The sequence below is a fragment of the Leucopleurus acutus genome (assembly GCF_964270905.1).
Source record: "Leucopleurus acutus genome assembly, chromosome: 1".
NCBI classification, from domain to species: Eukaryota; Metazoa; Chordata; class Mammalia; order Artiodactyla; family Delphinidae; genus Leucopleurus; species Leucopleurus acutus.
This window is the reverse complement of record NC_139142.1, coordinates 653,662-676,498: the sequence shown is the minus strand read 5'-3', so window position 1 is coordinate 676,498 and position 22,837 is coordinate 653,662. Positions and strand designations below refer to the sequence as shown.

The 22,837-nt window shown below is 65.2% G+C and overlaps 2 protein-coding genes across 3 annotated transcripts in view; both read left to right on the top strand.

Annotated features, from left to right (window-relative positions):
- Positions 1-1,122, top strand: part of INF2 (inverted formin 2) — a 28,279-nt gene extending 27,157 nt beyond the window's left edge. The window contains exon 23 of the mRNA XM_082834606.1: positions 128-1,122. The gene's annotated coding sequence lies outside the window, so the exon portion shown is untranslated. The remainder of the gene's footprint in view (positions 1-127) is intronic.
- Positions 1,123-4,171: 3,049 nt separating this feature from the next.
- On the top strand, positions 4,172-22,376 carry ADSS1 (adenylosuccinate synthase 1). Of its 2 annotated transcripts, none has more exons than XM_082853460.1 (13): positions 4,172-4,406; positions 11,257-11,359; positions 14,338-14,400; positions 15,173-15,223; positions 15,450-15,516; positions 16,704-16,811; positions 16,908-16,989; positions 17,504-17,630; positions 18,062-18,216; positions 18,930-19,054; positions 20,527-20,624; positions 21,776-21,896; positions 21,998-22,376. In XM_082853460.1, the coding sequence occupies exons 1-13, from the start codon at positions 4,215-4,217 to the stop codon at positions 22,101-22,103; spliced, it is 1,398 nt and encodes a 465-aa protein (XP_082709586.1). In that variant the 5' UTR covers positions 4,172-4,214; the 3' UTR covers positions 22,104-22,376. The 2 variants fall into 2 exon arrangements, with proteins under 2 accessions (XP_082709586.1, XP_082709585.1); XM_082853459.1 differs by having other exon boundaries at positions 21,776-21,925.
- Positions 22,377-22,837: the final 461 nt, after the last annotated feature.

The window sequence follows — 22,837 nt, the reverse complement described above, 5'->3', positions numbered from 1 at the left end:
CGCGGTGCAGCCCACTGGGCAGGGGGCAGCAGGGGGCAGCAGGAGCCTGGGGACCCGGTGCGGGCCCCCTGCCACCGCCCACAGCAAGGCTGCTCCTGACCGAGTTCTTTCCTCTCCCTCCCCGCAGGCCTCAGGCCCCGGCCCAGAACCAAGTGAGAGGACCCACAGCAGGACCGCTGGACGTGCTGCCGAGCGGGGCTCCTCCGGGGCCAGGCTGGGACCGGCCCCCGGGAAACCGAAACCCTGTGCCTTACCCAGCCAGTGCCGCGGTCTCCCGGAGCCCTGGCAGGGGCTTGCGGCTGGGACCCCAACGGGCACTGGGGCCCGGCCTGCCTGGCGCCTTCCTGGCCTGCCTGAATGCCCCCAGCCCCTCGCGGTTTGCTTTCTAAACGCCGATGCCCAGCCCCGACCCCACACCGCATGCACCACGGCGCCCGCCCGCAGCCTGCAGGGGGCAGGGTCCGGTGGCTGCGGGTCCAGCACCACTGAGCTTGTCACCCGGCACCCAGCTGCTTCTGGGGACAGGCCCTCACAGACCCCCTCCCCCTGCAGCTGCGGTTAGCCGGGGCGGGTGGGGGCGCTGGAGCCCCGGCGCCACAGCTCAGCCCCTCAGCCCACTCAGTTGGTCTGAAGCAGTCGTGTTTCACTGAAATGGGATTGTTTATGCGTTTCCACAGTTCTGTGGTGGCCCAGTCGGGGATAGGTAGGTGGGTGAGAGGACCCCAGGGCCTTTGGGTAGAGGCAGGCTGTCTGACAGTGCATGGGAGGGCCAGCGTCCCTCTACTCAGAAGGGGGGGGGGGACCCCATGGAGTTGACACGCATCCTAGCATCTCCAGCCCTGAGGCAGGGAGGGGTCTGCCCTTGTGGCCACAGCCAGGACCTGGTCCCCTCATGGACAGCACAACCCGCCCTGCGAGCTGCTGCTCCCACCTCCAGACCCGGCTGGGCTGAGGGGAGGCCGGGATCCAGGCCTAGGGGACCGGACGGATCTAGCCAGAGGGGCTCCCGTCTCTGACCCCGTGGGGCCCCTGCCCACACTGCGCTCGCCCACCCCCCATCCTCCCCATCCCCCGCTGTGTGCTGCTGAGACTGGAGGAACTTTGGCCAATAAAGAGCAAAGCTTGCCCAGCACGTGCCTGTGTTGTGTTCAGAAGCCGTGGGTGGGTGTGGTTTGATCACAGTGGCTGTGACGATGCGGGTGGGTGGATGGATGGATGGATGATGGACAGATGGGTAGATGGAGGAAGAGAAGGACAGACGGGGGGGGAGTGAGAGGGTGGGTAAATGGGTAGGGGGGGGTATGGCTACATTAGCACATAGGTGGCTGTGTGCATGGGTGGACAGGTGGATGGATCAGGGGAGGGGGGGACAGCGGGAGGGGTGGGCCTGAGGGGCCCTGCCTGCTCCCACAGAGCCCCTAGAATCGGGACAAGGTCCAGGACAGTGGTGAGATGAGCACAGCTCTACGGGGCCGTAATTTACAGACATAAACCTCACCTGTTGTAAGTGTATGTAATTCCAGCAGATTTACAAGATACTGCAGTCATCACCGTGACCCACTTTTAGTATATTTCCATCATGCCCCCAAAGTCCCCGCATCCCCGATGTGGCAGCCGCTCCCCGTTCCCCCTCCCCCAACCCCAGCAACCACTAAAGTGCCTTCTGTCGCTACGGACTGGCTTCCCGTGGACATTTCATGGAAGCGGGATCAGACAATAAGTGGCCTTCTGTGACGGTTTAGCATGTTTTTGAGATTTAGCCGGGCTGTAGTGTGTCAGGACTCCGTTCTTTCGTGTGGCTGAAGGATGTTCTGTGGCCAGACCGCGCGTTGTTCATCCGCTCGCCTGTGGGCGCTCCGGTGGTCCCCATGTGAGGCAGCGCTGCCGCGAGCACGTGTGTGCTGCCTGTGTGCTTTCGTTTCTCAGGGCTCGATTCCTGAAACGAGAGTGGCTGGGTCATACGGCAAGTTTATGTTCAGCTTCTTAAGAATTTGCCAAGCTGTTCTCCAAAGCGGCCGCGCCCGTTCCCGCTCCTGCCAGTGCACTGCTTCGAGCTCCAGGGGCACCTGTGTCCTGGGGCACCACGGATGACGTGAGGTGGGAACCCTGGGCAGCCGAGCCGTGCGCTGCTGCAGGGCGCTGTTCTAATTTGGGCTGGGCCATGTGACTGGCAGGGCCCCAGCTGCTGGGCCTGGACAGGGCTGTTTATAGAAAAGCCCGACTCCCCCCAGGCCTCCTGGCTATTTATAGACCCGGGCTTGGGGGAGTTGGTGCCCCGGCCAGCGTCTGGCCCTGCAGAGCCCATCTGAACCCCCACGGTGCCCCCTGGGCCCCCCTGAGCCTCCATCTCACACCTGCGGGCCCAGAGCCCCGGTCTCCCGCAGGAAGGGCTCGGAGCCAGCAGTCCCCGCCTGGGGCCTTCAGCGCCACCCAGTGGTGGACAGAAGCATCGCCACCACCCCCCTCTGATGTGACCTCTCCAGGGCTGCTGGGGGCCATCCCAAAGCTCAACTCCTGCATCCGGAGACAACAAAGAAATCTCCCAGAACGCTTTTGGTCCCTCCCGCTACAATCCCGCCCCCTCCTAGTTGACACAGCCAGCCTCCCACGCCCTCACTCCCTGAAACACTCCGCCCCCCGCCACAGCCCGCCCTGGCCAGCCCATGGTTCGCCCCATCCTCAGCCTCCTCAGCCCGCGGTGGCTTCAGAGCCTGGCACCCGGCCCTCCTGACCCTGCTGCAGCCGATTCCCGGGGCTGGTGGCCCACGGAAGGGCGGGGGGGGGGTGCTGCCCACCCGCGCTCCGTCACTGTCATCCAAGGAGGCCTCACACCCTGCTTATAAGCCCTGGTGTCCCCACATGAGAGAAAAGGGACTGGGGCACGGAGGGGCCAAGAGCCCTGCCTAGGGTCGGCGCCAGGGCTCTGGCCAGGAGCCCAGGGGGCTGGAGGGTGCAGGGGTGGGGGGAGGGGGGCGGAAGAGCAGGTGCAGCGGTGCTGGGGCATGAAGCACTGACTCTCCAGGAGTCCGTGACAAGCCCAGGGTCCACTCCCTTGCTCCTGGGGAGTATCTGGTCCCCTGCCTCTGGCTTGGAAGCCCAGGGAGCTCAGTGGCTCTCTGAGCCCTGGGCAGAGGCCAGTGGACAGGCTCCAGGCCCCTCTGCACTGAGAGTCCCCCCAGGAAAGGAACCAGGGGCACTGGCTCCCAGCTCTGGGGCAGGGGCCTAATAGGACACTCCTACCCCCAGGGGCCCATCCCTCGCCCCTTCTCCGATCCGTAGGGCCAGTCGTGTCCAAGCCCAAGTCCACTTAGGGTGTGTATGTGGCAGGGTAGAGCGGGCGTTCACTCCGCTGGGAACACAGGAGCCCAGCAGCCCATGGTGCACCCTCTCTGGGCACCCAGTCCCTGCACAGGCTGGGGCAGGGAGGAGGTCTGGTGGGGCCTCTTAGACACCCCGGCCCAGTGCGGCTGGAGTGCATCACTGGCCGCTCCAGTGCCCAACCAGGTGACCTGACGGCACCGTCCCTTCTCCCTGGACTCAGGGCCCTGAGACCCGAGGGCAGCCGGGCTCCTGGATTTAGCCCGCCTGTGATACCAGGGTGCCCAGTGCCAGACGCCGGGGCCCCTGCCCATATGGGAGGGCGAGGGGAGGGGGGGACGTTGGTGGGGGAGACACTCCGTCCTCTCTCTGCGCCCACCAGAGGGCGCCCGCGCCAGTCTGGAGAACCCGGGTTCACCGCGGGGCAGGTGCGCACCCCGTACACCCCGAGTGGGGCGCAAAGACGCAGCTCCCCTTTGGCAAACCGCACTCCCGCCCTGGAGGGGACCCCCGCGGTTTCTGGAACGCCGAGGTCCTGGACCTAGCGTGGCCGGCGGGCTGGGTCGCGGCGTCCAGGCCCCGCCTCGGGGAAGGCGAGCGCGATAGCCCCCAAGAGCATTCCCGGGGCTCCCCCGGCCTGGCCGCGTGGAGGGACCCCGTAGTGCGCCGTCGGGCCTTGCGCCCCCCCCAACCCTGGCCCGGCCCGCGGCCCCACCCGGTTCCGGGGGGTTGCGGGGGCGGGACCCGGCGGCCTGGAGGTCACGGCGGCGCGTCACGGCGCCCGAGAGCCCGCCCCCGGCCCCGCCCCCCGCCCCCGGCCGGTTCCTTTTAATGGCGCGGCGCCCTGGTGCGGCGGGCTCTCGGGCGGCCCAGCGCAGCGGAAGAGTTGAGCCAGCATGTCGGGGACCCGAGCCTCCAACGACCGGCCCCCCGCCGCAGGCGGCGTCAAGCGGGGGCGGCTGCAGCACGAGGCGGCGACCACCGGCTCCCGGGTGACCGTGGTGCTGGGCGCGCAGTGGGGGGACGAGGGCAAAGGCAAGGTGGTGGACCTGCTGGCCACGGACGCCGACATCATCAGCCGCTTCCAGGTGCGGGCCGGGCGCCGGGTCCCTCCCCCACCCGCCCAGCGAGCCCCCCTCCCCTCCCCTCGGACCCAGACGGACCCTGTCCTCCCTGCCCTCCAGCCCTCCTGGGACACGCCTCTTGGACGCCTTCCCTCCCGGGACACCCTTCCCAGCCGCCACCCCCGCCCCCTCACACGCACACACCACCCGCTCACAGCCCCCTGCCACTCGTGGGAGCACACGCTTCCCTCCCCCACTGCCTCCCCCAGGGACCCCGCCTTCCCCACCAGCCCCACCCCCCAGGGCAGTGGGCCAGGGGCAGAGCTATAAATACAAGTCGCTGAGTTGGGGACACCGGATCCTCAGGGGGTGGGGTGTGCCGTGGGTGTGACACTGGGCCCTGCAGTGTGGGGGGCAGGGACCCCAGCTTCCCAGTGGTTTGAGAGCCACGGAGACACCCTCCCTTCCTGGTTCTGTCTGGGTCTGGGACAGGGCTGGCTGACCACAAGGGGTCAGTGCACGCCGAGGAGGCTGAGTGCCCAGAGCCCAGGGTGGGAGCCAGCAAGGCCCCTCTGGGAGGGGTGGCCCTGAAGGGTCAGCCAAGCAGAGGCAGAGGCCAGGGCAGGACAGCGGGCCAGGTCCTGACGGCAGGCAGAGCAGGGACAAGGAAGAGAGGGGGGAGCCTCGGACTTACGGCCGGGGCGACCCCGTGGCTGGCAGTGCCAGCCAGGAGGCCAGACACAAGCTCCGTCCCCTGAGGGCCCAGGGCGGGGCCTCTGCCGGCTGCGGGCTGCTCTCTGCACCCCGTCTGTCCTGACTGCCACCGGGCAGTCCCTTGGGGCCCCGTGCCATGCTTGCTGCCATGGGCTGACCTACAGCTCGGGGTGCAGAGGGGTCAGCTTTGGGGTGCGTGCATTGGCGCTGCCAGGGTTTGCAGCCACGGGCGGGAACGCCGCCAAAAGTGAGGAAGGGGCGCCCTCCAAGCTCCTCCTCCCTGGCTCTGTGGCCTCATTCCTGAGCTCCCGCCAGGCGGCCTGGGGCTCCGGCGCCCCAGGGGAGACCAACGTGCCGGGCCTGGGGAAGACGCTGCCATCCGGACCACTCCTGCCTGACGCAGACAGTGGGTTCCTGGAAGGTGCTTCCTGGGGTGGCGAGAAGTCTCCCACCCTCTCTCTGCCCTAAGCCGCGGCAAGCAAGTCCGCTCCTCTCCCCTGGACCCTGCAGCCGGGCGCGTGGCCCATGTCCACTCTCCTCCCTCCCCAGCTCAGGGCATCCCCTCCTGGGGCCTGTCTGCTCCAGCAATGATGCCCAGGGCCCTCCGTGTGACCTGCCAGCTCTGGTCAGCCTCGCCCGCCCACCTGTGGCCGTCTCCCCTCCTCGAAGCGACCTCGGGGCTTTGCAGGTACCCGTGAGAGCCCTCATCTTGAAGCCACCGGGATGTCCTGGCTGTGGAGATGGTTCTGGAATGAGGCCCTCCCTGCTCTACCACCTGGGTCAGCAGGCCAGGCCCTGCCCTCTTCCATCGCTGGACAGGACCAGCCAAGGGCAGAGCAGGCTGGACCCCCCAACCGCCTGGGGGGCCCCCTAGTCACCCTCTCCCCCACCCATATTCTCCAACTGACATCAACTGACATCAACTGACATCATTTCCACCTGCAGGCCTCTGCTCTGCAACATGTGGGAATAATTCCCAGCTGTCCTGGGAGCCCACTGGGGTTTCTCCTCTCCAGCCTCCAAACAAGCTGGTGAGGCGGGGCCTCAGAGGAGTTGAACAGTTGGAATAAGTAGCGCTTATGGGCCCTCACGTGTGCCACACCCGCATGGCAACAGCGCTGGGCGTCGGGCTGGCACGGGGAGGGTCCAGCCCCTGCCCCGGGAAGGCTGCTTTTACTTAGAGCGTGTATGCGTGAAGCCCAGGGTCTTCGCCGTCACACTGCGCCTTGACCCCAGGAGCTGGTCCGAGCTCGGGAGCGAGGGGCCAGGGAAGCTGTCGGTGGGGTCGCGTGCAGGGGGTGGGCTGGGCTGGGCTGGGGCCCGTCTGGGTGGCTGCCTAGAAGGGCTAAAGCCAGCCGGCCCCAGTGGCCGGAAGGGTCCCCTGGCCTGTCACCTGGGCCTGGGGCCATCCTGAGTGGCAGCTGCTACCCCCGTGGCTGCCCTGGTCCCCGGCTCTGGTCTTGCCTCTGCTCACCCTCTGCCACCAGCAGGCCTGTCTTCCGTCTTGGCTCTGGTACAAGTGGGAAGCCCTTTGGTGGCCTTTGTCCACCTGGCTCACCTGGACTCACTTTCCTCCTGCCCAGAGGCGGCCTGGGGCCAGAGCCACCCATGCCCCCAGCGGCCATCCTCGTTTCTTCCCATCTCAGTGGTTTGGGGCCTGTGGTCAGCAAGTACCCCAAGACCCCCAAGACCTTCCTTATGGTCCAGAGACTCAGGCCTTAGGCTCCTCCTGCTGTTTTCTTTGACTCTAGGCCCCCTTTCCTGGCAGCCTCCCCTCTCCCCGAATGGAGGGTGCGCAGCCCTACCCTTCACCAGCAGCAACCCTTCTGCAGCCTGGGCCCCCGGTCTGCCCCAGGGCTGGCTCCCTTCTCTCCTCATTCGCAGCCCAGCCCCCTGGGCTCAGGGATGGCCGCGCAGCCTCCCGCTTTCCTCTCTCTGGTTCAGCTCCTGCCGCAGCGCTGCGGCAGAGACCCCAGCGCCCATCCGTCAGCGGCCTCCCTGCGCTGGCGCCTCATACCCCCTCTGCTCTTTGCACAGACGGCCCGAGGGCTCCGCTCACTCCCTGGGAGTCCCCGCCCTTCCCCTGGGCTCCGGCTTTCCATGTCTGCTGAGCGTCCTTCCTGCTGTTTGCCATCCCCCTCTGCCGGCACCCCCCCCCCCCCCGCCCGCCTCCGTGGTCCAGATAGGAGCCTAAGAGCTCACACACCTGGCCTGGCCGTCAGGCCTCGGTGCCAGCCCTCCTTCCATTCCCAGAGTTGCCTTCGTCAGGCTTTGGGCCCCCGCCCAGGACCCCCGAGGCCTTCGCACGCACTGGGCAGGGTTTCAGATGCCCCTCCTTCCAAGGGCAGTAAGACAGCTCAGCTTGGCACAAGGGCGCGGGCGGGTTTCCCCGGGGGAGCGCCGCCGTCAGTCCCCAGGGAGCTGTGGCGATGGGCATGGTGGTCTCACTCGTTGGGGGCCGCGTCCTGCGGCTTGTTGGTGCTCTGGGTCCCCTCTTCCTGGGAGGGCGACTGGGAAATGCCTCACCTGGAGCCCCAGGCTAGTCCAGGAGCCTCCGAGGGGGAGGGAGAGTGGGGAAAACACCTGGTGTTGTTCCAGAAGCAGCCCCCTTCCACATGTACACCCCCCGATGACACCGGCCCCCCGCAGTGCTCCAGGGGGAGGGCCTCCGCAGGGTCGCCCAGTCCCCCGGCCCTCCTCCCTCCAGGCCTCACCCCAGTGCCTCATGGGACAGAGTAGCTCAGTTTGGGATGAGTGAATGAGTGGGTGAACGAATGAACGGCAGGAGCCCGCCAGCAGAGCAGACACACAGGGAGCTGAGGGCGGCCTGGGTGCGTGCACTCCATGGTTTCACCCCGACCCTGCTGGGGGTGGGGGCAGTTCACAAGGGGCTTCAGCCGGAGAGCCGGCCCCTCGCTGCGGTGCTGCACCCGCCCCTGATGACACCCGCAGCTCCTGCCGCTGCCCAGAGGCCTCCTCCCCCGCCCGTGGCCACACCCTGCGGCATGGGAGCAGCTTCAGGGCCTCGGAGACAGTCGCCCCGCACTCAACCTCTGCCCCCAGAGAGGGTGGGCTGGAAGGACACCTGCAGAGGCAGGTGGGGTCGGGGCTGGTCAGATACTCCAGTGGGTTGGCCTTGGCCCCGTTCCTGTGTCCCTGAGCGAGAGCCCCCCTTTCTTAGAGTTCCTGTGTCCCTGAGCGAGAGCCCCCCTTTCTTAGATCCCTGCGGCCAGGGAAGCAACCGGCAGGAGCGCCCACCGGGGAGTTTGAGTAACCGGCCAGGCCACAGGGGTGGCTTCAGCTCCCTGGGCGCTCAGAGCTGCACCTGACCCAAAGCTGCGTCACGAGGGGAGAACCTGGAGGCTGGCAGAACCTGGAGGCTGGGAGAACCTGGAGGCTGGCAGAGCCCTGAGCGTCCCCCGGGACACGGAAGAGGGGTGAGGCCAGCTCCAGCTCACGCTTGCGGGGCCCCGGGCACGGAGCTTCCAGAACCTGCCCACCCAGGAACGAAGGCCCTGCAGAGGCTGCCGGACTGGGCCTGCGGGGCTGGGGCCTTAGGAGGGCAGGTGGGGTGTCCCTGCCCCGACCTCACCCCTGACTGTGCGGCCAGGAGAGGGCAGACGGGGGCCTCTCTGGGCGGTCACCTGGACCTCTGCAGAGCTGCTGGGAGGTGCACCCTGCGGGGCAGCAGACCCTGGGCTCAGCGTCCAGGGCTGGCTCATGGCCCTGCGAGTGGACTGTGACCTGACGCCTGGGCCCCGCGGCCGGCAGGGCCACCTGCCTTCCACAGGCCCACAGTGGCCTGCGCCTGTTCCTAGGCGCTGGTGTTTACCCCAAACAAATGTGGTGTGTGCTCAGGCCAGCTGGCGTTGGCACTGGGCACTCGAGAGCAGGGGAGGGAGGCGGGCCGTCTGGACCCCCACCAAGGCAGGCAGGATGCGGCTGGGGGGGGATGTCTGGCATACGGGGAGAGCATCTGCAAGCTGCCATCTGGTCTAGCTTGGGCTCTGCTGCAAACTCCTTTCTTGGGACCTCAGTTTACCCATCTGTCAAAGGAGGCCACGCACCGTGGGCTGACCCACCTACGGTGGGAAACCTGACCCTGGGTGTGAACTCCGCGGAGACCCTCACGTGAGGGAACTCACTGCACGTGTACTGAGGCAAGGGCAGAGCAAGGACAGAGGTCTCGGGGGGGCACAGTTGACCCCCAAACCCGGGGCCCAGCAGTCACGGTGACTCAGATGGTCAAGGCTGAGCCCACCGCCCTACTCCCCCGCCCCCCATACCTCGTCAGCATCAGCTCCCTTCCCTGTCTCCCTCCGTGGCGGCCCCCCAGCTCACCCCCCAGCACAGTCTGCATCCGAGCCCCCCATGGCCTGGCACCGCCTGCCCGCCCGTGCTCACAGGGCACCCCCTCCTTGGCCCCCAGTCCCCCGTCGTGCCCTTTGTCCTTCTGCTTTACGCGTCATTTGTTCAGAGCCTGCGCTCAGTTCCCGCAGCCAACCGCCTGGCTCGGGGCACCTGGGGAGGCGGCAGTCTGGCCTCCAGCCGTTGTCGGCCTTCGGGGGGCGGCTGAGCCGTGGGACCCAGCACCGTCGTGCAGCGGGGCCTCAGGGATGCACGGCAGCATCGCAGCGACCCCAGGAGTCAATTAGAGGCAAACCCACCCCAGTCCCCCAACCCCCGTGTCAGGCCAGACAGGCCTCCCCGCGTGCGTTTGACAAGTGGAACGCTAGGGTGTCTAGGGACCCCCGTGGAAGGGGCTGCTAGCCGGGCCGTGGTGGGGCCGTCTGGCACAGATCGCGGCCGAGCCCCAGGGCGAAAGGGGTATTGTGGGTGACGTTGGGCTCTGGCCCCGCTTCTTAAATTACCCGGGGGTGCGGTGAGGTCCAGGGGGAAGAGGCCCTGGCCGGGTCTCCTGGCGCCTGCGCCCCCAGCCTGGGCCATCTCGGTGGGGGGGGGGGGGGGCCGGGAGATGTGTAAGTTTCATCCATCCCCAGCCTGAGGAGTAGGTGCTCCTGGCGGGAGGGGGCCGCCCTCATTCAGCCCTGCCTGCACAGGGCGAGGAGAGGCCTCGTATCGGGGGAGCCCCACCCTGCCGGGCCCCGCGGAGGCGGGGCTGAAGGCCTCACAGCCAGCAGCCACGGCCGCCTCCACAAGGCTGGAGGACAGCGGGGCGTGGAGGACGGAGGCCCAGCCGTGGAGAGCCTCCGCAGACAGGCGTGTGCTTCTGCAGGAGATTCAGCTGGGAAGGTGGAGCCGGGCTGGGCTCCGAGGCTCTGGGGACAGAGAGGGCCCCACAGAGCAGGCCCACGGCCTCTGGCACCAGCCGGAATGTGCCCCTCCCTGGGCCCTGCTCACTGGCTCTGGGGACCCACGTGCTGGGGCCCACGCTGTCCGCTAGTGGCCGGAACTGGGACTGGAGGCCGGTGTCCCTCAAGGGCAGGGCCTTTCCCTGGCTCCCCCGACTCAGCCCCGACAGCCGCAGAGTGGTTTTTCCCTCTTTATTCTTAGATGGGAGACACAGGCCCCAGGGAGAGTCCCTGCTGAGAGGGTGAGGGGCCCTGGCCCTGCTGGCCCATGCCAGCACCCAGTCCCCTCACCCGGCCCCAGAAGGGCTGTGCTGCCTGGCCTGCCCTCTGCTTCCCCGGAGCTCGGGCTGTGTGGCAGCAAGGGCCATGGGGGCCTGGGTTTGCTTCCCGGGATGGTTGGGCCCCTCATTCCTGCATCAGAGGACGAACCCCCAGAGGGACTCATGGGCAGGGCAGGCAGGGCTCTGAGTGTGTCCGCAGCTTCGGGGCTGCACTAGCCAGCCTCCCTGGAGCAGTGGCACGTGACGGTCCTGGGTGTGGGCCAGCCCCTCTCTTGGACCCGGTCCCCTGGCCAGGCCCCTTCACTCCATCCCAGGAGCAGGGCCCTAAGCCAGCACCCCAGACGTGCATCAGAGCCGACCACTGGACCAAACTCCCCAAGTCCAAGCATGGACGGCACCTCACACTCGTTGGGGGACAGGACACCACCCCGGGCAGCCCAGAGGGGACTCCTGAGCGCCTGCATTTAGAGCTGCCTGCAGCGAGGCCGGTTGCCGGGCAGGCCTGCCCAGGGTGGGTCCAGGCCCCTGGGCTCCTGGGTGCTGAGCCAGTTTGTTTTCTGTTCCCAGGGGGGCAACAATGCGGGCCACACCGTGGTGGTGGACGGCAAGGAGTACGACTTCCATCTGCTGCCCAGCGGCATCATCAACACCAAGGCCATGTCCTTCATCGGTGAGTGCCCGCCCCGCCCCGCCCCACCCCAGCCTGGGATCCTGAGTGTGTGAGCAGGAGAGACCTGGGACGTCATTCAGCCCAAGGGCCCGGTGTGAGGCCTGGATGCAGCCGGAGAGCTGGGCTGGACCCCCATCCCCCTTGCCCTGCCCAGCGTGAGGACCAGGTGCTCCTGGCAAGGAGGGAATAACCTCAGCGGGGCCTCAGCCCTGGGCCGGGAGGTTCAAGGTCCAAGGTCCCCGCCTCAAGCGGGAGCCCTCGCAGAGGCCTCTGACCCGGGATCTGTCCTCAGAGCCCCTCCCAGAGCCCAGGACCCCACCCAGCCTGGTCCAGAGGGAGGGAGAGTGCAGGAGGCTCCTCTGAGCGCCCAGACTCCCGCAGTGTGTGTGTACAGGCCCGTGTGCCTGTCTGTGAGTGATCGCACGTGCGAGTGTGCATGTGTATGAGTCTGCGTGCGAAGGTGCGTGAGTGTGAGCGTGTGCGTGTGTGCGTGCAGGTACTGTGTGTGCGTGCTCCTGTGCGTGTCCTCAAGTGGGCGTGCGAGCGGGGTCGGGCCTGGCTCCCTGCCGCGTCGCTGGAGACGGGTCTGTGCAGGGAAGCTGTCCCTGGCCTGCTCGGGCCCCTCTGTGGGCGCCTCCCCTCGGCCCCTTCCCATTGCCTTCTGCTGCCCACCCCCATGGGACACGCTCTGGCAGCTTCTGGTACTTTTCCTTCTGGCTCTTTCCACGCCTGGGCAGGCCCACACTCGTGACTTATCTGCCCCGCCCCCTCGCTGGCTGGGAAGCTGGGGAGCCGGGGTGGCGCGGCAGGTGTGTGCCCGGCGGTGGTAGGGGGTCTGGCCCTGCACGTGGGCCCAGGGACGCGGCGGCAGAGGGGCCGCAGGGCAGTGGGCAGTCAGGCTGAGCAGGAGGAAAGGGTCTCCCGGAGCCTCCGCCGTGGGTGAGGACAGGGAGCGAGGATGCCAGCTCACCCGGGACCCCACGCCCAGCGGCTGGGGCTTTGCTGCAGGAAGCTGCTCAGCGCCAGCCTCGGTTGCTGGGCCCCAGGCCCCTCCGGGAGGGAAACGAGGCCAAGGAGGCACCGCTCGACCAGGGGCGCTCTGCCCAGTCTCCAAGGAGCTGGGGGTGGGGGGGGCCAGCAGTCACCGGGGAGCATGGGCAAGGGCTCAGCTTGGCGGTCAGCACGGCCAGACGGCGACGGCAGCGGGAAGCCCCTTAGCAAGGGCAGAACGAGCTGGCACTCACAGCTGCCCCTCCAGCCCGGGTCACGGCCATTTCAGGCCTCGTGGCATTTAGGTGACCTTTTGTGCTCGGTCTGAGTCACTCCCGTCTGGACCCATGTCCCGTCTCCCTGGGCCAATCCGACTGCTCAGGGGACGGGCTCCTCCCAGGAAGGCAGCGGGGGCCTGCCCAGCTGGTTTTGGTCTTAGAGGAAGGGGCCAGCGTTGGCTTTAGCCTGGGCCCACGGTGACCTCGTGACCTTGGTGAGCGCCTTCCTTCCCTGGCCTCAACCTCCGCCCTCTGTAGACCCTACTTCAGTTTTACGTGGATGGGGAAGCGTGGCTCCCCCGAGGCCCTGCTTGGGTCCCAGGAACGGCTGGAGGCTGCATTTCTCCGCACCTCCTGCTTTCCCATTTCTATGCCACTTAAATAAAACGTAACAGCTTTATTGAGGTATAATTTACGTACCGTGAAGTTCACCCCTGTGAGGGTATGACTGTACCTCCATCACGATTCAGTTCTAGAACATTTTCCTCCCCCTGAGGAGTTTCTCCTCCCCCCTCCCCCCACCCCGACAACCACTGATCTGCTGTCTCCGTAAATGCTTCATGATGGTTTTTGTTTTGTTTTGACCATTTTCTTTGTTGTGATAAAATGTATATAATATAAACTGACCATCTTAGCCATTTTTAATTGTACAGTTCAGCAGCGTTAAGTACATTCACGTTGTGCAGCCTTCACCACCATCTGTCTGCAGAGCTGTGTCATCTCCCTAAACAGAAACTCTGTCCCCATTAAATACTCACTCCCCCTTTCCCTCTCCAGCCCCTGCCCCCTGTCTCCATGAGTCCGACTTCTCTATGGACCTCATACACGTGGATCACACAGAATGTGTCCTTGAGCGTCTGGCTTATTTCACTTTATATAGTGTCCTCGAAGTTCATCCACGTTACCACCTGTGTCAGAATTACCTTCCTTTTTAAGGCTGGATAATATCCTATCATGTGGTTGAACCACATCCGCCTGTTGATGGACGCCTGGGTTGCTTCCCCATCTTAGCCATTTTGAACAATGCTGCAATGAACGTGGGAGCGCGAATTTCATGCTGTTTTTGTTTTTATTTATTTATTTTAAAAATAGGCTATTTTATTTTATTTTTAAAATTATTTTTGGCTGTGTTGGGTCTTCATTGCTGTGCACAGGCTTCCTCTAGTTGCGGCGAGCGGGGGCTACTCTTCGTTGCGGTGCGTGGGCTTCTCATTGCGGTGGCTTCTCTTGTTGTGGAGCGAGGGCTCTAGGCGCGCAGGCTTCAGTAGTTGTGGCACGTGGGCTCAGTAGTTGTGACTTGCGGGCTCTAGAGCGCAGGCTCAGTAGTTGTGGCGCACGGGCTTAGTTGCTCCACGGCATGTGGGATCTTCCCGGACCAGGGATTGAACCCGTGTCCCCTGCATTGGCAGGCGGATTCTTAACCACTAGGTCACCAGGGAAGTCCCTGTTTTCGTTTTTAGATTTTTTTTTTATGTGGATCACTTTTAAAGTCTTTATTGAATTTGTTAAGAGTATTGCTTCTGTTTCATGTTTTGGTTTTTTGGTTATGAAGCATGTGGGATCTTAGCTCCCCGACCAGGGATTGAACCCGCACCCCCTACATTGGAAGGTGAAGTCTTAACTGCTGGACCGCCAGGGAAGTCCCTGTGCTGCTTTAAACGTAAGGCCCCCGCGTCCGTGATGCGATTCAGTCTTGTGTCTGTGTTGCAGGCAACGGAGTGGTTGTCCACTTACCAGGCTTGTTCGAAGAAGCAGAAAAGAATGAGAAGAAAGGTAGGCCCGTGTCCCCGCAGACCCGCCCCGCCCAGGACACGTGCATGTTCCCAGCGGCCAAGTTGCCGGGTGGCTCGCCATGTGGTTTCTCCTGAGGGCGGCGGCAGGTGGGCAGGTGGGGCGGCTTCCACGGCTGGCCCCCTGCCTGGGCCTGCTGGCTCTGTCTGTGCAGGAAGCTGGGAGTGGGCAGTCCAGCGGCCCCAAACTCTGGCTCCAGGCCACAGCCTCAGTGTCGCAGGGGAGCTTTCGTGACACTGGGGACAGGTGGCACTGGGAGATAAAGACCAGGCTGTCCAGGAAGGAGCCCTGGAACCTGGAATATGTCCCTGATGTCCGGCTGAGACTGGGGACCATTGGACCGACCACGCAAGCAGGGAAGAATGTGGTCTCTGGGGGCTGTTCAGGGGCAGGAGGCTGGCAGGCAGTGACCGAGGCCACCAGCCAGGCGTCTGGGCAAGTGGGACCCCAGTGACTGTTTAGAGGCAAGATGATGACACAGCAGCCCTGAGATGCCGTGGAGGAAGCATAGCCTTGGCCTCAGGGCTCAGCGCAGGCATGAAGAGAGCGAGTGGGGCCCTGGCCCTGGGACGCGGGCACCAGGAGGTGCCGGGACGGAGACCCCACGGGGAGACAGGCTCGCCGTGGGCACGTGGGTGGACGTCCCTGGGGGGAGGGCCCAGGACTCCCCCCCAGAGAGGCCACCATGGGGAGGGCCCGCCGCTGACTGGAGGTGACTCTGTGGCCCGTGGCCAACCACGTGCTGTGTCCGCAGGCCTGAAGGACTGGGAGAAGAGGCTCATCCTCTCGGACCGGGCCCACCTCGGTGAGTCTCAGGCCCTCCCTGCCCGCCTGTGAATGACGCCCCCTCCCCACCATGGCCTGGGGCTCCCCCAGGCCTTCTCCAAGGGCTCCCGGGGGTGCCAGGTCGGGATCACTGCCCCCACTGGCAGATGGGGAGATTGAGGCCCGGGGGACCCCAGTGCATCCCCGGAGGCCCTGTAACCGTCTGTCTCTCCCGCTCGTGGTGCCCCCGCTGGCCCGGCCGGCAGTGTTCGATTTTCACCAGGCCGTGGATGGGCTCCAGGAGGTGCAGAGGCAGGCCCAGGAGGGCAAGAAGTGAGTAGCGCGTGTGCTCAGCTCGTGGCCCTCGAGTCCATGGATGGAGAGCTGGGGGCGTGTGGGGTGGGGAGCGTGCGTCCACCCGAAGCCCCCGAGGACGGTGCCCGTCGGTTCACCCCAGGCCTCGCTGGCCCTGAAGCCCAAGTGAGCCGCCTCTCCCTGGGGCCGTGCCGTCCTCCCCGGCCTCCACCCCATGGAGTGCCCGTGCTGTCTGTCGCCTGCTGCGCCCCCCACCCCTGCTGGGGTCGCAAGCCAGCCTTGACCATAGCTCCGTCACGGCACCCCGTCCTGCCCACCAGCTCTCGGTGGCCGTTCACTGGTTCTCCAGAGATATTTGTTAGAAGGGGCCGGGGACGGTTCTCAAAGCCGGGACAGGGTTGCAGCAGACCAGAGTACTGCCTCTCACACACACGTGCACACGCGCCCGCACTGCCCACATTCACACTGTGCACACGCTCGTCCACAAGCGCACACGTACATACACATGCGTGTACCACACACACACACACACACACCGGTGCACGCGTGTCTGCACACAAATGTGCATGCACCACAGGCACTCACACACGGCACACGCTCATACACAGGCACACACGTATGTGCGCGCGTGTATGCGCTGCACACATTTCACACGCTGCACGTGCTCATACACAGGTGCACACACGCTCCCATAGGAGCACATGCACTCACAAACATGCACACACACACACAGGGCTTGGCCACGTGCAGGTGGCAATGCCGAGCCTGGCTGGGCTGTGGCGGGCAGAGTAGAGGATGGGCACAGCTGGGTCCCAGTCCCGGAGCAGCAGCCTCCGTGCCAGGCGAGAGGGAAGCCAGGGCAGAAGGCAGACAGGCCGGGGAGGGCACCACTGGACACTGGGCCTCAGAGGGGGGGTAGGGGAGGGTCAGGGCTGGGACTCAGACCCGCGTGCCACCACCGCAGCCCCGGGTCCCTGGAAGCTGGCCCCGTGAGATGTCCCGTGGTTCTCATGGCTGTCCCAGAGCCCCGGGTGCTGCTGCCGGGAGGGAACCTCAGATGCCACCCAGCTCGACCTTGATTTCTGGGGCTGGAAACTGAGGCCTGAGGGGCTGGCCGGGGAACCCGCGTTCCCAGGCTCCTCCCCCAGGCCCCGGACAGGCTGGCCTGGGCAACCCGAGTTCACAGCCTGTGGCCTGTCTTTTAGCATCGGCACCACCAGGAAGGGGATTGGACCGGCCTACTCATCCAAAGCGGCCCGCACGGGCCTCCGTATCTGTGACCTCCTGTCAGACTTTGACGAATTCTCCACCCGGTACCTGACCTGTCCGTGACCCCAGGGGAGCCTGGCCAGGGAGGTGGGCGCAGGGCTCCAGGGGGCCGGGGGTCTCAGTCATTGTTGCTTCTGCAGGTTCAAGAACCTGGCCCATCAGCACCAGTCCATGTTCCCCACTTTGGAAATAGACGTTGAAGGTCAACTCAAAAGGCTCAAGGTACAGCCGGGCACTTCGGCATCAGGGCCGAGCCCACCGAGGGTCCGCGTCCCACCGACCGTCCGTGCACATCCGTGCAGTGCACCTGTCGCGTTATCACAGGTCGCCTGGGCTTGGGGGCTGCGGGCCTCCCGTGGGCGCCTCCTGGCCAGCCGTGCTCATGGTGGTCTTCTCAGCAGGCCGGGGGCTCACCTGCTGGCCTGGGCCCTCGCCTCCTCTCTGAGGAAACTGCCCCAGATGTGCTGGGGGACAGAGGCCGACCCTGTCTGTCTGGGGCAGGGGCAGGCAGGAGACAGGAGGATGTCAGCGCAGAGCTCTTCTGGAAGTTTCCAGGGCTGGGACCCCAGCTCCTCCACCCTCGTCTGGGGCTGTAAATGTGACAGGGCGGGACGAGCGGGGACACCTGCAGACCGAGCCCCTCGCTGGGCGGGAATTTGCTGGAAAAGAGAGGCTGTGGGGAGGAGGCCAGAGCTGGGTGGCCACCCTAGTTCCTGCATCTTCCCCTTTCCCCCAGGGCTTTGCTGAGCGGATCCGACCCATGGTCCGAGACGGCGTTTACTTCATGTACGAGGCACTCCACGGCGCCCCCAAGAAAATCCTCGTGGAAGGCGCCAACGCAGCCCTCCTCGACATTGACTTCGGTACGTCCCGGCCACTTCCCCACAAACCCTGCCTTTCAGAGACAGGCGTGGTGCGGCCTCCCTCCATGTCCACGCTGCCGGCCATGCCCAGGAAACGTACCGCCCTCGTTTCCCTAACTTCAGCTAAGAGAGGAGAAGGGAGAAGCTGGGCTGGAGGGGAGGGAGGGAGGGAGGGCGAGAGAGACCGGCGGGGCCCAACTGCCCCACGTGGGCCTCTGTCCACCCTGTCCCTGACCCAGGGACACAGCAGCACCGAGGCCGCAAGGCGCAGGCATGGGAGGCACGCACCGTCCAACCCCTCCCCCCCAGCTCACACCCACCGCGCGCCGTGCCGGCCACTCCCCCGGGATGGTCCCCCTGGAGACCCTGCCAAGGGGGACCCCTGGGCCCAGGTGATCTGCGGGGTGGGGGCCTGACTGGCTGTCTCACAGGGACCTACCCCTTTGTGACGTCATCCAACTGCACGGTGGGCGGCGTATGCACCGGCCTGGGCATCCCCCCGCAGAACATAGGCGAGGTCTATGGCGTGGTGAAGGCCTACACCACACGCGTGGGCATCGGCGCCTTCCCCACCGAGCAGATCAACGTGAGTGCCCAGCCCCGCGGGACCGCGTGGGCACCTGGTGGAGGGGCCTGGGGAGGCTATGAGGTGCAGGACGCTGCCACGCCATGGCCGTACACAGCGGAGCCCCTCGGCTCGGGAAGGGCACCGGGAGCTGTGTCTCTGCTCCATTCTCAGGGACACAGGCCACCTTCGTCCTTGAGGGCCTGAGCCCGCCTGGGTTTGGTCTCAGGCAAGCTAGAGCAGGGCCAGAAGCACCGCCCCCACCCCACCCAGCAAGCTGCTCTCCAGCCTTGTGGGTGTTTCTGGAAGCTCAGGACACCGCCGGCCTTCCTCTCACCTGGCCTTGTGCCCTCATGGCTGGCGAGCACCCGAGACTCTTGTCCTGGGCAGGTGTCTGAGAGCCAGAGTGGGAAGGGGCTTGAATGAGGCGCAGGGACAGGGATGGGACCCCTGAGAGATAAACACACGCCTGCCCGATGCTCAGCTGCAGGGCCGGGTCCATCCACCCGCACCTGCCCACGAGGCCCAGGAACTAGGTGCTGGTCAGCACGGCCCTACCTGTGGGGCCTCAGCTGGGGCAGGTGTGCCGGGGACCAGGGAAGCAGGCGTGAGGGGGGTTATCGTCAGGGGCCGCAGGGGGTCGGAGGGGAGGGCAGGGGAGGCGCTGTGAGCGCCAGGCAGCCGGGCGCATGCTCCCTTTCCCGTGGCACCGGGGCCTCTCTGTCCCCACGCAGGAGATCGGTGACCTGCTGCAGAGCCGCGGCCACGAGTGGGGCGTGACCACAGGCAGGAAGAGGCGCTGTGGCTGGCTGGACCTGATGACCCTCAGATACGCCCACATGGTCAACGGATTCACCGCGTAAGTGGTACTTGCGGCACATCTGCTACTGAGCCCACCGGGTGCCCGTCCACCCCGGGGTCCACCCACCCCGGGGTCCGACCCTGAGTCCCCAGACACGATGGGAGCAGGGGAGCTGGGCCTCGGGGCTCAGGGCCACCGTCTCCCCACGCAGGGTGATGTCACCCGAGGGAGACCCTTCTCCACGGCGTGGCCACAGTGGGGTGACGTGGAGGCCCATGCGGGGCACCTTGGAGCTGGCCCTGCGGCCAGCCCTGCATCTCCTCCTGAGCACAGACAGGGCTGGGGCTCCCCCACGAGCTGTGCCAGCGGCAAACGCCATCACTTCACTTCCCCCAAACCCCCAGGGTGACACTGGGCTCCTAAGAAGGGGGCAGAACAAACCCCCGGCAGGAGAGGCGACGCTTGAAGCTTGCGAGACCCCGCAGAGAGGCGGCCATGGGGACGCAGCCTGCGCTGGTCCTGGAGAGCGGCCAGCTGGGTTTACAGCCCCTCGGGGGCCTCTGCAGGTCCCCCCCGCTCTGGGGCCCCGGTCTGTGAGGCTGTGGACGGGAAGATGACCCCGAGGGGGCCGGGAGCAGGAGCCCCCCTCCTCCGAAGCAGTACCCCCAGGGGGCACGGCGGGCCCCCCACAGTGCCCCCGAGACCAGCCAGGCAGCTGGGCTGCTTTTGGGGATGGTTGTGGTTCCGGCGGTTCAGACCTTGCCCTGGGAAATGAGGGGCTTCATGCGAACGGAGGACTTCCTGCTTCCTCCCCAGAAAGACGGGCCAGGGTGCGAGGTGCATGCTTGTCACAGCGCACGGCCCACGAGTTAACCACAGCCGCGCTCGGCGTGTGTGGGCCGTCCGTCCGCGGGAGGCACAGGGACGAAGTGGCCGAGGACACGGGGTCCGAGGCCCCCGGCCCGCAGTCCTTGTGTGCAAAACGGGGAGATGCAGCCTCCCGGGGCCCCGAGGGTAACAGCCCAGCCCGGGTCAGGGCAGTGGCGCTGTGCACGGTGGCCCACGTGGGCTCGGGAAGCCCAGGGACACCCACCCAGAGGCCCTTGAGGCCTGGCCGTGCAGAGATGAGGAAAGGAAAGGGAGAAACTTGCATGAAGCCTGGGCTCCCTGGCCCTGGGCGGACGGTGCGGGAGACCCTCAGGAGTGGACGACGTCATGGGCACCGGTGGTCTCGGCCTGGGTTCGGGGTCTCCCGGGTCAGAGGGGCATGGACGGGCACAAGGCTCACATGCCCAGACCCTCAACGCGGCCGTGAGAAGGGCAGAAAGGACAAGGCCACCAGATCAGGGTCCCCATGGGGTGCTCAGGGCCAGGTGGGCCAGGTGGCTGGAGCTGGGTTCCAGCCTGGCCATGGGCGGCCTTTTCCTCTCGATTCCTGGCAAGTAGAGGAGAAGCGAGGGGTGGAGCCCGACAGGAGAAGTGACGGCGTAGCTGAGCGCCGCTCGGCTTCTCGCTGTGGTTCTGGACAGGCTGGCCTTAACGAAGCTGGACATCCTGGACGTCCTGGACGAGATTAAAGTCGGCATCGCGTACAAGCTCAGCGGGAAGCGGATCCCCTACTTCCCAGGTGCGAGCACGGCGGCTTTCCTGTCCTTGGCCTGTGTCGCGGGACCTGGGAACAGACGTGACCCGTGGTTTCTGGGGCGAGGGGACAGGGTGTACGTGTTGAACACGCGGGGTCAGTGCGTGTCTGGGAGCCTCATCCCGATTCTGTCTGTGGCAGGTTCTCACCCCGATGGGAGGCCTGGCCGGGCCTTGGGGCAGTTGCCAGGTAGCCATGGTCTGGGAAGGGCTCAGAGGGACCGGCCTGACCCCGGGACCCTGGGGGACCCTCAGGAGCCTGGGGTCAAGGCCCACCTCCCGGGAGCTGGGGACTCACCTGAAATAGTCGACGTCAGGTCTGGACGCTGAAAGCTCTGGGCAAATAGGAAGACGACTTTGACCTAAGAAAACATACATTTTTGGTTAGACTCCTTAAGGTTCCAACTGGAGTTTCTGTGACCAAGGAAGCATCCTTTCTTTTAAAAAGCATAAAGGCAGTGCTGTTTTCCTGGGGTCACAGTTACTTGTGCATCTGCACCGGGGACACGTGACCCCACCCTCACCAGTGGCCATGGGCGAGCTGACCCCCGCTGCCCCATCCCCAGCACGTGTGTACACCCGCCAGCACCGGCGGCTGTGGGAGCCCCGTGCGTCCTCTCGGCCAGTGTGCCCCAGCCCTACTGACCCTGAGCTTCGAGAGGGCTCAGGGGAGCATTCGAACTTGGAGTGCATCCAGGGCCCTTGCAGTGGACGGCCCCTTGCAGCATCTTCTGACGATAAGGGGTGGTTGGTGTCTGCTGTAGCCCTGGAGGCCCCGCCAAGTGGGGTCCCTCCCCTGAGGAGGGGGATATAGATCCTTTAGGACCTCTTGACACTTCAGGACCCTAGATCCCCTTAGAATTTCCAAGCGGGGGCCTCAGAGTTCCTCTGATGATCGCTGTGGACGTTGCAGCAGAGCACGTAGTGAATCCGTGTCCAGGGTGGCATGTCCCCTGGGCTGGAAGGGGTACAGCCAGTGTCCGAGACCACCCCAACCCCCTGAGTAAACCAAGCAGGGCGGCTTGCCTTTCCCGCCTCTGAGCCCCGGGGCAAGCGGACCCCAGGCTGGGGGTCCCGGCCCCGTGGCCGAGCTACTGTCCACAGCACTTGGTTCACCCCCGCCCTGTGTGTCCCCAGCCAACCAGGAGATTCTGCAGAAGGTGGAGGTGGAGTATGAGACGCTGCCTGGGTGGAAGGCGGACACTACGGGCGCCAGGAAGTGGGAGGATCTGCCCCCACAGGCCCAGAACTATATCCGGTTTGTGGAGAACCACGTTGGAGTGGCAGGTGGGTGCCCTGAGCCCTGGCTGCCCCCTCTCCCCGCCGTGCCCTGGGCTGAACCTCCCCTTTCCCTTTCAGTGAAATGGGTTGGCGTTGGCAAATCCAGAGATTCGATGATCCAGCTGTTTTAGACAAAGACAGAGCTGATCCCGGCAGGCCACATCCACGCCAGCAGCCACAGTAGTGTTCTTTCCCCAGCCAGCAAAACCAACGCCGTAAACAAAGAGATTTGAAAACTATTTTCTGTACTTTTATATTTCTCTTTAAGCCTTCAGCTCCACCCACTGATTTCTACAACTTGAAACATCTGAAAACCAGTGTTGGGTACATTTTAAAATCTGCTATTTCAATGAGCCGAAGCGCTCAAAACAGAGACCTTTTATGGCACGTGAATTGTCACATGGTTGTCTGCCCGGTTGGAGCTGTTTAGTAATAAACAAGTCCGACTGCCGCTGAACGGTAGCGAGCAGTGCATGTTTTGTTCCGCCTCTGTCGTCGTCATTTTGACTTTTAAACGCTGGAAGGCGCCACTTTGCCACATCAGCAGTCTGGGTGACACACATTTTCTTTTGTTTTTTAATAGATTTATTTATTTATTTATTTATTTTTGGCTGCGTTGGGTCTTCGTTGCTGTGCGCGGGCTTCCTCTAGTTGTGGCGAGTGGGGGCTACACTTCGTTGCGGTGCGTGGTCCCGTCATCGCGGTGGCTTCTCTTGTTGCGGAGCACAGGCGCACGGGCTTAGTTGCTCTGCGGCCTGTGGGATCTTCCCAGACCAGGGCTCGAACCCGTGTCCCCTGCATTGGCAGGCGGATTCTTAACCACTGCGCCACCAGGGAAGCCCTGACACACATTTTCATGTCATGAAGCCAAGCCGTGAGTTTGCTCAGACCACAAAATGCAACCAGCCCAGGGAAGAG